The sequence below is a fragment of the Corvus hawaiiensis genome, chromosome 2 (genome assembly GCF_020740725.1).
Source record: "Corvus hawaiiensis isolate bCorHaw1 chromosome 2, bCorHaw1.pri.cur, whole genome shotgun sequence".
Taxonomy (NCBI): domain Eukaryota; kingdom Metazoa; phylum Chordata; class Aves; order Passeriformes; family Corvidae; genus Corvus; species Corvus hawaiiensis.
In genome coordinates this window covers 48,507,608-48,520,597 of record NC_063214.1, presented here as the reverse complement: position 1 = coordinate 48,520,597, position 12,990 = coordinate 48,507,608, and the positions used below count along the sequence as shown (strand labels likewise).

Genomic DNA, 12,990 nt, shown 5'->3' with positions numbered 1-12,990 from the left:
CTTTAAAAAAAAGGTGGGGAGCACTTTTCAGTCTTAGGGGAGCAGTGACTCAGATGTAGGTGATTCTGCAAATGAGAGACATTCATGAAGGCTGAAATTGCAGCTCCCTAACTCAGAACCCAGAGAAGGGGGATAGAAGAGGGTTAAGCCATGAGCTGAACTGAACCTAAAATCCCTCAGGCTATACTGAACCAAGGGACTCCTGCGAGGAAAAAAACCCAAAATAGATCACAGCTCATGAAGCAAAGCACACCTTGTCCTCAGCAGACAGGAACATTTACTTCTGTCCAAGCCTCTGCTCAGGCCTTAGCTGAGGAAAGTGGAAGTTCTAATGAGCAGTTACTGCTTCTACTCCTGCTCTTGCCTTGCCCTGAGCACAGGGGCTCAAGGTGCAGAAACCAAGCACGTGGTCCTGCCCGGACCAGCTGGATGCTCTCAGCCAAGGACCGAGGACAGCTGGACCCTGCTGGAAGACCAGAGGCACCTGCATAACTCAGCATCTGGCAAGCAGCAAGCTAAGTCCCACACTGCACCGCTTTGCTGAGAAATGGGTCACCCTTTCCTCCTCCTGCTCCTTCAGGTACCAAACACCACCACACACACCAGTTTTCCAGTTGCCCCGTGGACAACTGAGATCCCTGAGCTACCCCGTCCTCCATTTTCCGATTCTAGAAGCTGACTGCTGACCATCCCTCAACACCCCCCAGCTTCATTAGTAACTTCTAACACAGAGCAGCCTCAAGCATCGATACACCACAAACGATCAAAAGATTAATAACATCAACTTTTATTCCAAACAAGACAAAACTACAGAACACCTGTAATCCTCCTGGTCATATTTCATGGAAGTCTTTTGAACACTGGACAGACTAACTTGCTATTCAAACTATAACAATGAGGGATAGGATGATGGTGCTGCTAAAGGGGTTTCTTCTAAACAAACTAAAAGTTAAGGTTTAAGAGTTAACTTTCTTCTACAATGTTCAGCTTTGTCTTCAGGTGCTTAGCAACAAAAGCAAAAAAATAAGCCTGCTTTAGAACAGCAAGTAGGAGTAAACAGAATATGTAATCATACAAAGAAGCAAGAGTTTAGTAAGGTCTCATGCGGCTTGATGGGGGTGGTGCACGATTTGGAGGAGTAATTGCTATATCCAAGTAGTCTCCTATCTGGAATTTCTGAGACTGCAGTGTCATGGAATCATCTGTGCCCTTCCTGCCTGACATGGTGCTGCCGATCTCCTTCACCCTGTGAGTAGCAGAGGAAAGGCAAGTTAGTTATTAGCGGCCAATCTCTCCAGATGTCCAAAACAGGAACTGCACCAGATCACAACCCCTTTCCCATGCCATTCCCTGCACTGCACACATGTGGCTGTGTACTCAAAACGCTCAGTTTTCTCTGCACTCCTGGGTGCACCAAGAAAAGCTACACCAAACTCTCTTTCTGACAGGGCAGTGGAGCCCTCTACCCTATTATGTTAAATACTAGCAAGAACCCCTTACCCCCTCCCATACAGACAAAGCACAAGACCCCACCAGATTCCAGAGTAGGGTACATCCACTGGATGCTGACAAAGATTAGCTCATGCCATTTTGGAAGAGAGACACCTGTAACAAGATCACTGCTGTAACTCAGGTGCAAGACCTACCAGGAAGAAAGCATTATCTCAAGTTGGAGGGCCATGCTCCAGCTGCCAATACAGCAATCAAAGCCTTCAAGTACACTGGCTCATTGTTTTGGGAACACATTAACAGGGATGGTCATCAAGCACAATTTAGAGTTTGTAGCAGTCATAATACAGAACTTAAGAAATTTAGTATGTGGGTTCTGAACTTTAAAATCAGTGTTAATGAAGAATAATCCAATGCTCTGGTGCCCAAAGTATTCTATTAACTCAGAGAAGAAATTTCATTTACCTATAGCCAGGCCTCTTGAGATCTGTAAAAACAATTGCAAAGTTGAAATGTGTGCCCTTCTTCCGTGCTTCTGGGTAAACTTCTTTCACTAAGCTGGTCAGCTCTTTCAGAGTTGCATCCATCCTAAATTAAACAAACAAACCGAAGTGCTTCACACTCTCAAAGGAACAGTCATAAAAGCTTCCCAAAACTTTTAATATAGAATCAATACATTGCTCCAATTTAACCATATGTTTCTTTGCCTTGGCATACCCTGTGACCACAGTTATCGACTGTAACACCTGGGAGAATTCACCGCTTACTGCACACTGGAGCCAACATGCTCCAGTGCAACTGTGTCTGATTCACTGCCATACTCAAGAGGAATCTCTTCACCTCTATGCACATTTCAACATCTGCATTTCCACGTCTCTCTGAACAGTTACCATTTAAACAGCAGGAGCCTATTTTTTTAAATGCATTAATGCATTTATACAAGGCACAATGTAAGAGTTTCCTCACTTAAGCTGACATCTGTATTAGAGATAGTTGCTCTAATAATAACTATTAGTGGAAATGTAAGAAAAGCAGAAAAAAAAATAGTTTTCCATTTGTGCCCTAGCAGGCAGCGGTCCTTTATCCAGCCTTCAACCAGAGCAGGGCTACAGCTCATGTCTAGCATTTCAAGAACAGAAGTACTCAATCATCACAACGAAAGTGTCTCTGATTATAGAGACTGTGCACTCACTTCGAGCTTCAGGCAACCAAGGAGCAGTATGTTGACAGACAATGCCCATTCTGACTTCTGCAGATGGCAAACAACTCAGACACCACCAACAGCCTGGACAGAGTCCATAAATCCCACTTAGAAGTAAATTAGAACTGCATGCTTTGGTAGCCACAAAAATGGATTTCTTCAACTACACAACATACTGAGTTACAACTCTGGCAAACATCATGAAGACAAAGGCAGGTTTAAAAAGTAGCCTAAGTCCTTTTCAAAGGCATTCTTCAAAATACTACAAACAATACCTAACATGTTTGCAACGGAGACTAAGGCAGTTCTCCAAAATAAATCTGACAGTGATAAAAAGCAGCTCTCTGTTATGCAAAAAGAAAACTCATTACTCCACTCTCAGAAGGGTCTGAGTTAAACCAACAAACCATTCACACTACAGTTCAAGCCTTCTGGGACAACTACTTCTCTTGGATAAACGGGGCTGTTGGAACAAAATATACACATTAAAGGAAAACGTCTGCGTTGAGTAGATGCGTTGTGATAACCATCGCCACAGCACAAGCCACCGATTACATGCAGCAGTAATTGGACAATTCAGCCGCACTAAGTCTCAGTGGCTGAGCGCTCACTGCTGCGCAAAGTTGTGCTTCCAGACATGCCCCCTCTCAGCTGCCAGGGCACAGCCAGAACCGCTCCACTCCAGCGGCGGCGAAAACTCCCCCGCGTTTCCTGCTCCGACCGGAGCCTGCACAACTCCCCCCGGCACCTGGGACCCAGGCGAGGCCGCGCTCGCCCGGTGCCACAGCCAGGCGTAGAGGAGGTGCCACTCACCAGGTGTAGATCTGCAGCTCGCTGGAGGGCACGTTGCCGCGGGAGAACTCGTCCATGCGGTGGTGCCGCCCATTGTTGGTGGTGAAGACGCGAAGCAGCAACGGGCACGTCTGCGGGGTGAGAACGAGGATGGGGGTGAGGATGGGGGCGAGGAGCCGCAGGGGTGGGGATTGGGACGAGGGGCCGTTCGCCACGCCCCCCCCCCCCCCCCCCCCCCGCGGCCTGAGGCCCCACGTCGTCACCAGACGCTCAACACTCCCCCCACCCCCGCTCCGCCCTTGGAGCGGCCGGCGGAGCGGCGCGGCACGACCACCCAGCACTCCGGACACCTTCTCACGGTCGATCGGCTTCTCCGGCTCCTTCTTGATCTCCTCCTGCGTCACCCGCGACTCCACCGCCATCTTGCCGCGCCGCTCCCGGATGTCCCGCCGCGCGCCGCCCATCTCGCGAGAGCAGGGGCGGGGGCGGCCCCGGCGGGGCTCCTCCCCCGGGCCTGAGGCACCGCCCTTCCCTCGGGGAGCCGCGGGTAGAGCTGGGCTTAGTGCAGGGCTTTAAGGTCGGGGAGGTGTGCCCTCCGCCGCTCGAAGTAGCAGCAGGGTGAAGTGAATTAGCGGGAAATCTATTTAGACTATAATTTCCCTTAATATTGCATTCAGGGAAAGATCAAATGCATACGCTTCCCATTTACGGTCTTGGGGTCTTATTCTCTCAGTGGAATCTTTCATTAGGTTAAATTTGAGTCTGTGGTTGTGTCTCACAAAATAAGTGGGAATATATACCGTCTATAAAAGAGTAAAAAATACGTGGTTTTGTGATGTGATAGCTTTTTTAAAATGTCGAGAGTTGCTTGTTACTCAGAGCAGTGTGGGGAGAGGGGTTCAGTTGTTTTCGCAGAATTTACACTTGGATTATTTCCTCTGAATTTATTTCTCATTTTGAGAGTAAAACAAAATTAAGTTTCTCTGTAAAATTATGCAGAAGCATATGGGCTTGCAGGTGCAAAATAATCGCATGTCAGGGACTCAGAGATTCGCTGGGGCTGGAAGGGAGCTCTGGGGGAGGCTGCCGAGTCCAAACCCGTGCTCAAAGCAGGATCAGCAAGGGCTGGTTGCCCAGGGTCAGCTCTGTGTCCATTCTAAATATACCCAAGGATGGAGATCTCTGGGCAACCTGCTCCAGTGCTCAGTTGCCTTTGCAGTTAAAACAAAGAAAAACAAACAAAAAAAGGTCATTTCTTTTGTCAGTTTGTGCCCTTTACCTCTGGTTCTGTGGCTGGGCATCGCTGAGAAGCCTGGCTGTCAGTGTTCTCCTGCCTGCCAAGTATTCCCACACAGTGAGCCATCTCTCTGAACAGCCCCGGCTCTCCCAGCCTGTCCTCATGCCACACATTCTCCCATCCCTTAACCACCCCGCTAAGCCGTATTCAATGCTGTATTATTGTGGTGTGCCTGCACTGCTCACACAATTCTCTGTTGGTGCTTGCAGCAGAGATCAGCATGGGTGCCACTGGAGCTGTGTCTCAGGGTCCCTGTTGTGCAGTGTACGTCTCCGAGTCAGGGAGTTCAGGGTGTGTTTGGGCTGCTGTCCTGAGTGTAAGTCTGGCACCAGATGTAAGTATAGTGAGTTCTGCATCCTGAAAAAAGCAGGTGCTTGTAAAGGTGTTGTAAGTGTTGGAGTACCTGTGCTCTAAGGGTGATGTTGTGGTTTGAATTCACTCTTCCAAACACTGTAGATGCATGTTTCAAAGGTATTAATTATTAAAAAAATATTTAGGGGAGAAAAATATTGTAAAAATATATTCACATATGTTTCTGTGTACATCATAAAGAAGAAAAAGGGTTATGAGTCCATACTATAAAAAAAAAGCTCTTGCATTTCGCTCTAATATAACCAACAGTATTTGGTTTAAAATGTTGATTTATGGCTCACCAAATACAAGATGAGAGAACCAGCAACCTACTGAGGTTTGAGGAACTGAGTTCACACTCAGTTTTTATTAACTTCTTTTTGTAGTAGTCTGGATAGTGTTGTACAGTTTTTAATCTACATTAAGTTACAGCATATCATCATTTTGTTGCCATGGGCAATGACTCAGCCTTGCCACCATTTGTGGGATTTGATTTCTCAGGCAACTATGCAGTTTATTACTCTGCTAAATTTAATTACATCTGCCATGATCATACACACTTTGGGCTCAGTGTGTGAACTACCATTTCTGAAACAAAGGAATTTATGTCTAGAATCAAGTATTTTAAAGGAACAGCTGTAACAAATAAGGTACAGTTCTGCTACAAATCTGAGTAGTTCCTTCTGCTTGAACTTTTGGAGTACACTATGTGAAAAATTACTCTAGTGGGCCTGAGTTTTAAGTAAATTAAAACATTAATTAATTGTTATGCATGAACTGTATCAACAAAATTTATTATCAGTCTAAAATCTTAGATTCTTATGTTACGTGTTTGGAAGCAAAGGTTGAAAATTATGTGGAGATGAAAATGCAGTGATGTGACTGCGGGGTGCGGGTTTTACTCAGGATGGGGCTGTCTGGTTAAACAAGGCATAACACCATAAGCTGGGTTCCCACAGCTTTAGGCTGAGGTCTCACGTGTACTGGAGTTGGTCCAACTGCTTGCTTTTGCCAGAGGAGGGGGATTTAGCTCCCGCTGCTTGTCCTTAGTCACGTGAGGGGTTTTTCCCTCCCTTCTGCCAGGCATCTCACTAGATGCTTCCAAAAATAAGTTAAGTTCCCCAGTTTAAGAGGAAACTATCTAGTGGGGGCTGGCTCTCTGTCAGTTAATTTCATTTGACACTTTCTAAACTGATTCCACGATTGCTAGACCTGTTTGGTGCAGGGTGAGTGGTGGGAAGTGCAGGTCCAGGAGCAGCTGGGAGGTGGAGGGAGAGAATAGGACTGGAGTAGGGGGTGTCCCTTCAGTGCCAGTGAGACGGTTGATTGCCTCACCCTCCCTTCACATTTCCTTAGGTTTTGCGAGGCGTGAGGTCTCCTCTGCTTGTTCAGGGATGCTGTATGCTGTGCAAAAAATGTCTGTACATGCAAACACATATATATAGGGTGTGCTGTAAGGAAAATGAAAGCTCCTCACCGAGGTAGTGAGGCAGGGTAAGACTGTGCATAGGAGCAAGTCTCCAGCCTTTGTTGTTGTGAAGGCCCAAAATATGACTTAAAAACTTTTTCAGCTGTGAGTGCCTGTAGAGCAGGAGACAAGTGGTTTGGAAGTGTGAATTGCCTCTTTAAGTATTGTTACCAGATGTTCCTAAGGAAGTGGTTATTTAAATAGCAAACCGTGAATTGTTTGTTGGGGCATCTAGGACAGGTACGAATGAGATGGCGAGTTGGTGCTGATAGGATATGGGACTAGGCAAAGCTGCCACAGCCCTTTAGAGAAGAGCACTGTGGGTCAAGGAGCCTACAAAACACTTACCGTGAGTAAATTGTGACTGAAAGGAAAAAACAAAAGGAGCAGTTGGTACAGGGTAACTTAAAACTTTCTAGGCAGAACGGAAGGATTGTAGCAAATAACAAATGTCCTTGGGAAGATACAGAAAGTAATGGCATAGCTGAGCCTGGGATATCAACCATTGAAGCAAACCTCCAAGAAACTAGAAAACTTGTAACATGACCAGAATAAGAAACTCCAAACATTTCAGAACCATGAGTGTAATGAATCTGACTTCAAGGAAGCTGAATTATCCTCAGCAGCATACTACTTCCAGGTTCCCAAAGCTCCCAGGACTTCTGGCTTATTGGCTGTGTTTCTGAGTTCTTTCTAACCAGGACTACATACAGCCCCTTAATTTTTCTTGGTAGTATGTGTATCCCATAAAGCCTGCTTGATAGAGGACTTGGTCTTTATCTCGACTGTGGAAAGTTCAATTACCCTGTTCTGGCGACAGTACAATCAACTTTGAACATCTTTACAATCAACTGAGTGAGCAAAGTCTCAAATTTGATGGAGCTTCTACTGCAGACTGGCTTTAACTGCTGGAGGAAGAACACAGGCACAATTTCTTAGCAAATACGATTTGCAATACAGTTGCTGGTATTTCCTACTGTTTGTGTCATGGTGATGTCATGGGTGTGTTTTTATGTTCGGAAAGCTCTGTGTGCAGTAGATTTCACTACAGTGTTTTAATTTCCTGTGTTTTGTACCAAAGTTAGTGTGAATTTCAAGAAGCCTGTAGTGCTGCTAGACAATGACACTGGTTTCATTTAAGCTTCAGTTTTTGTTCCATGTTTTGAATTTAGGTGATTTGGGCTCCTAAAAAAATGCACCGTAATTCTTGGGCTTCTGTGGTCCTATTCAACCTGCCCGTGAGGCAGCAGGTGAATGAGTCAGTGCAGGACAGACTGGCAGGGCTGGGATGTAGAAAAGTACTCTGGCACTGGATGTGTAAAGCCTGCAGAGACCCCTGAGGCAGCATCCTGATTCAGGAGCACCAAGACTTAGCTACCTGGGAGGAATCTGTACTTGTATATAAATTACATATATATTTTTATCTTCTTTTTTTTTTTTTTTTCTGTAAAGTCGTCAGAAGGACCAAAAGTTAGTAAAAATGCTTTGAAGATGACTTACTGATCTACAATATTGCAAAATGATTTAACATTAATGATTTCATGTGGCGGTAGCACCAGTCAGGCTGTGCAGCCTTGTGCTCGCTCCAGGCACACAGGCAGCGTACATGAGGCACAGCCACTGCTGTGCCTTGTAAACAAGCTGCCTCATACTTGCCAGTGTAAGACCTTGATTAAAGTTGAAAGTGGTTTGTGATGTTGCCAAATGTTATAATTCCGCCATTCTGCTGGAACTATTCCACATCAGGTGCTTCCTAAAAGAGTATCCTCAGGATGCTTTTTTTTTCAGTTTCAGAAAAAAAATATTCAAAGAACAATGTATTAGGCAGATGAGAGTTATCACTCACATTTCTGTTACTTCTGTTCATTTTTGATACCAACAGCAGTTTGTCAGAAACCTGCAGCATTCACGTACTTTTGAGAAAGAAATAACATTTTTCAGATGTGCTTCTGTGTTAGAAATAGTCTCATAAAGCAAATACACTTGACTGAACTGTAACATTAAAAAAAATACCCTGAGATTTATCTGAAGCCAGCTGAGACTAATATTGGACAACTGGGCATGTGAGGGATTTAGAAGGATGTCCACACTGCTCCTGAGCTCTGCCACAGGCCTGAACTCAGGAGCTGGGAACAGTGGGGATCTCTCTTGTTTTCCTTAGGGTGCTGCTCCCCACGGTGGGCAGCGATGAAGGATGCAGGATGTGACCCTGCCTGCATCCCCTGAGCAGTGTGAGGAGGGAGCTGGAGAGCCACAGCACTTCAGGCCGAGCCAGTGCAAAACTGCTCACAATCTAGATCAGCTAGAGAGTATAGGTTATGCAAGAGAGGTCCAGCAAAAAATTGTAATGCCTGCTTGAATTTTACCTGGAGGAGATCAGAACAAACTGGAACTTGTAGCTGTCAGCAGAGGAAAACAGACTTCAAGTAAAGAAAAAGTCACATAGAGATATTTTCTTCTCTATACAAATACCCGTGAAGGTGAGATGGTGAGGTCTACTAAATATTCTATTGATTTTTCCTGGTGGAGTTGTAGACTCGGTTACAAAATATAAAATTAAGGAAGAAATGTTTCCAGAATCTAAACCTGGATCTCATTAAAACATGTTGTCATTTCTCTATAAAATACATCTGCTACACTATTCCAGAAATTTTAGACACACAATAGAGTAATAAACTGCTTTTATAACTTGGGTAATACTCTACCATAGATTCCTGATTTCCCCCCTACTGTTTGTCTGAAATTACCTCAGTACAAAAATGTTCCTACACTGTAAGGGAGGAACAAATGGGTTGTCATTTCAATAAGTGGAAATTTTAAAAATTGTGTTCGAGACGTGTTTTTTAGAGAGGACAACCAACACTGGAAGTTGGTCAGCCTGTAATATCACTGCAGATAGCTAGGTCAGCAGCGTGGGTCCCTGCCTGTGCTCCATGGGAGCTGTGTTTCCTGGTTTTCCTTCACTGGGTCAGCTCCACTACTGGAAGCTGTGGTGAGAAACCAACCCAGTGTGAAGGTTACTTTCATTGCTGGTGCTTTCCCCAGTTGCAGATGCTGCTGCCACCCACTGAGCGAACCGATTTTCCCTGAGGACACAGAGGCTGCCTGACCCTCAGCCCTGCGCTGGCTGCTCTGAGGGCAACAGCACTATCCTCCAAGTGGCCTGCATGGCACAGCCAGTGTGTTCCCTCTCAACAGCAGCAGCTGGAAGTGATGTCCTTCATATTTTCTTCCACATTTCCTGTGCAGACAAATCCCTTCCCTGCCTGCTTCCTAGATTAATGTGATCCCATCCTTGAACACAACACAAAAGTCTGAGAAGGGGGCAAGTGTCTTCATCAGATAGACACATTCCTGTTCCTGCTTTGGTGGGAACATTTCCATGAGTAAGTGTTAACAGATTCGGTTGATGGTTATTTCAGTATCTTCCCCTAAATATTTTTTTTCCCCTTCCCATGAAAGAATATTAAAGTACTTAAGCTTTTTCTCCTGAAGAAGAAAACTCCAACTGAGTGTACCAACACATACATATTTTATATGTGGCTCCCTGGCTACACTTCTCTTCATCTTGCCATACACTCCTAGAAGTTTCCGGTCTGTGGCACACACTGTTCTTACTGAAAACAGTAAATGGATAAAGATGGATCTTGCATGCCCAGAACAGGTATTTCCTTCTCTGTTTTCTGCCCCAGTATGATGGATCTTAACACAAAGAACCTCCCGTGTCTGTGGCCTTTCACACTGATCCTGTAACGATGAGGAAACTGTTGACAAGTAAATCCTCTCTGGGCAGCCCAAGTAAGAGGCATGTTTTTTCTGGCTTCATTCTGGGCTCGCAGAGCCCCACAGAAGGTTTATGAGAGCAGTGCATATCCTCCATAAGAAAGAATGATGTTGTGTAAGCCATTATGTGGGTCCTGCCTCCAGAAGCATCGTCATAAAGAGTCAAGCAAAACTTTTCTCCAAAATAAGTAGTTCCATGTGGCCAGCCTTGTCAAGCACAAAGCAAAGTCTCAGCACCCTGAGACAGCTCAGCTGTCTTGCAGAAATATCTTTTGTGGCTCAACAAGAAGGTCAGAAAGCACAATTTCTTTTTATTTTTGGTTTCTTTTGTGTCTTTTTTCTGAGTGGCCACTTTTGACAAAAATGTTCTGGCTGTGATAAATGACCTACAACATTTTGAATAATTCTGTACAAAACCAAATTCTTTTCTGAATGCTATGCAATATCAATTAACTCTAACAATCTTTTTTAAAGGAAGGAAATGTCCATCACTGGGAGTTTACGATACGTGATGATTGAGTCCAGAATGAATTCTGACAGCTTGGTTACCATAAGCTCCTTAGAGACACAGTGCTTGGTGGAAACACTGAAATAACCCTAATGGTAGTGGCAGGAACAGTGCCAGTAAAACAAAATATGCTGTAGGCACAATGCAAGGTGGAATCACTTCAGCTCCCGCACACAGTAACTTTGAAAGTTCCTAGAAAATTTGTGCATGCCTGTTCCTTGGACCAAAAAAGGGTGACCTCTGTATGTACTGCTGGCAGTGGTTATCAGTTGTGTTACATTTCATTTTGAACATGGCAGAAGGTGCTGGGGAAATTGTAAATGTAGGAAGTTTTGCTGCAGAGCAACGAAGGCCTGTTGGGGTTGTAGGTGAGCGATCATAAGGGCATGGGAAGAAATGCACACAGTGCCCAGGGTACTGGCAGGAAGAAATCACTGCTTTTATGTTTCTTGCTGTTCCTTCCCCATCAGCTCTCTTGGCAGAGCTGGTCATGGTGAGCTCTCCATAGAGTTATTGCAATGAAATAGCTCGGCAAATGCTTCATGCTTAAAGAATTTACAAAAATCCTGCTGCTCTTGCCTGGAGTGGGTGAGGAAGGGTTCACACAAGCAGCTTTGCTGGTACATCAGAGAGCCAGAGGGGATGGAAATAAAAGGCATCCTTCTTGCAGTGGTTCAGTTGGAGTCAGAAGATGACATCTGTCCATAAGCTGGTGCTTTCAAATGACTGGCTGTACCATGTGACAAGTTATGTGACAGCATGACAGACTGTCACATTTCAGATTGCTGTGAGCAGCACTCTTTGTTTGTGTTCACAAGTTGTATCAGAAAGCACAGCACTCCAAAAAATAAGTAAGTGCCTCACAGACTGGCTAAAGGGAAAATTCTTGGAAGTGAAGAAAGGGGGAGGAAAGAAACTATTTAAAAATAAGAGGATAAGAAAAAAAAATCTTGGGTTAACACTTCTTTACAGCTAGGTTTATGTTTTGTTATCCCTGTTACAAAGCTAAGAATAATTCAGAATCATTTTTGTAAAACTTCAGGGCATAGAAGAGCAGGAGAAATAGCTCTTCTACACCTCTTAGATTAGATTTCTTCAATGTGAAGCAAGATAAAATAAGCTCTATTTTATTTGGGCTTAAGGAATGTAAAGGTATAGTAATTATGAGCTGACACACCAATTTAATGCAGGTGTTCAGAGTTTTAAAAGATAAAGAGCGATAATGACTCAAAGTTACCTTTAAAAAGAGACCTCAGGATTTTCAAATAAAAAAACCAAACTAATACTAGAAAAAGAAACACCCATTATATGAAAAGGAATTGAAACTCTCAAATATGAAAAGTACAAGAATTCTGTTCCCAGAGATATGGATAGATCCCCCTGCCTGTTAGAGGTGAGCAATTACTAAGCACAAAGGTTTGAAAATTTTAAAGTGAAATATTAAGAACACAGGGCACAGTTATTGCTAAAGTCCTGCATACAGATTCTGCTGTATGGGCTAGATCCTAAAATGTTGTTGAAGTTCAACAGAGAGCTTCTTTCAGACTTGGGCCTGGCTTCAACCAAAAAAATACGGAGCTGCTGCTCAAACATGCTTCAAACAGTCACATGAATGAGATTCAGAAAGGATTTTAGCCATGACCAAGGATGAAATGATACACTGTTGAAGTTATTAATTGGTTTCTGATGAGGAACCATGAAGACCAGTCAGAATGAGAGATTCATGAGCATCCGTCCATCTTGGGCTGCAAACGAAGTGGGAAGATTTCTGTATTTGTGTGAACATAGCTGTAGTTGTTCTTTGAGCTGTGGCCAGCTGATGCAAGTGATTTGGCCTACAGAGGCATTACACGTTTTTCATTATATGTTTAAATGGCAGATGACGTTTTTATTCAGTCATGGAGAAATTCCTACTGCATTTGCACTCAGGAATGCCTAGATTTTGGTGAATGCTTTTTCATCCTGCGTTCTTTGAGCCTCTTGTCTTAAGCTAGTAATTTTTGTGGTGTCAGTGGTGGAAGACCACCAAGAGTGGGCTGTGCACCTGCTCCTGGGAGCTCCAAAACTCATCCTCCTCTTGCTCTTGTGGGATGTGAGTTATACAGCTCTGTTAGCTCTGTACAGATGCTGACAGCTGAACT

At 44.3% G+C, this 12,990-nt stretch overlaps 2 protein-coding genes across 2 annotated transcripts in view; one reads left to right on the top strand and one right to left on the bottom strand.

Moving 5' to 3' along the window:
* The window catches only part of SKA3 (spindle and kinetochore associated complex subunit 3), a 38,935-nt gene that overhangs the window by 15,746 nt on the left and 10,199 nt on the right, over positions 1-12,990 (top strand). The gene's annotated exons all lie outside the window — the stretch shown is intronic.
* SAP18 (Sin3A associated protein 18) lies at positions 772-3,931 on the bottom strand. The gene is made up of 4 exons (XM_048294845.1): positions 3,793-3,931; positions 3,464-3,573; positions 1,915-2,037; positions 772-1,246 (listed from the first exon to the last, which is right to left on the bottom strand). The coding sequence occupies exons 1-4, from the start codon at positions 3,904-3,906 to the stop codon at positions 1,090-1,092; spliced, it is 504 nt and encodes a 167-aa protein (XP_048150802.1). The 5' UTR covers positions 3,907-3,931; the 3' UTR covers positions 772-1,089.

What these genes read in the sequence shown, in the direction of transcription:
- SAP18 (XM_048294845.1), bottom strand. Translation starts at nt 3,906, where the DNA reads ATGGGCGGCGCGCGGCGGGACATCCGGGAGCGGCGCGGCAAGATGGCG. An exon ending in AGCCGATCGACCGTGAGAAG is followed by an intron (nt 3,574 to 3,792) that starts GTGTCCGGAGTG and finishes CTCACCCCGCAG; the next exon opens with ACGTGCCCGTTGCTGCTTCG. An exon ending in CTCAAGAGGCCTGGCTATAG is followed by an intron (nt 1,247 to 1,914) that starts GTAAATGAAATT and finishes TGCTACTCACAG; the next exon opens with GGTGAAGGAGATCGGCAGCA.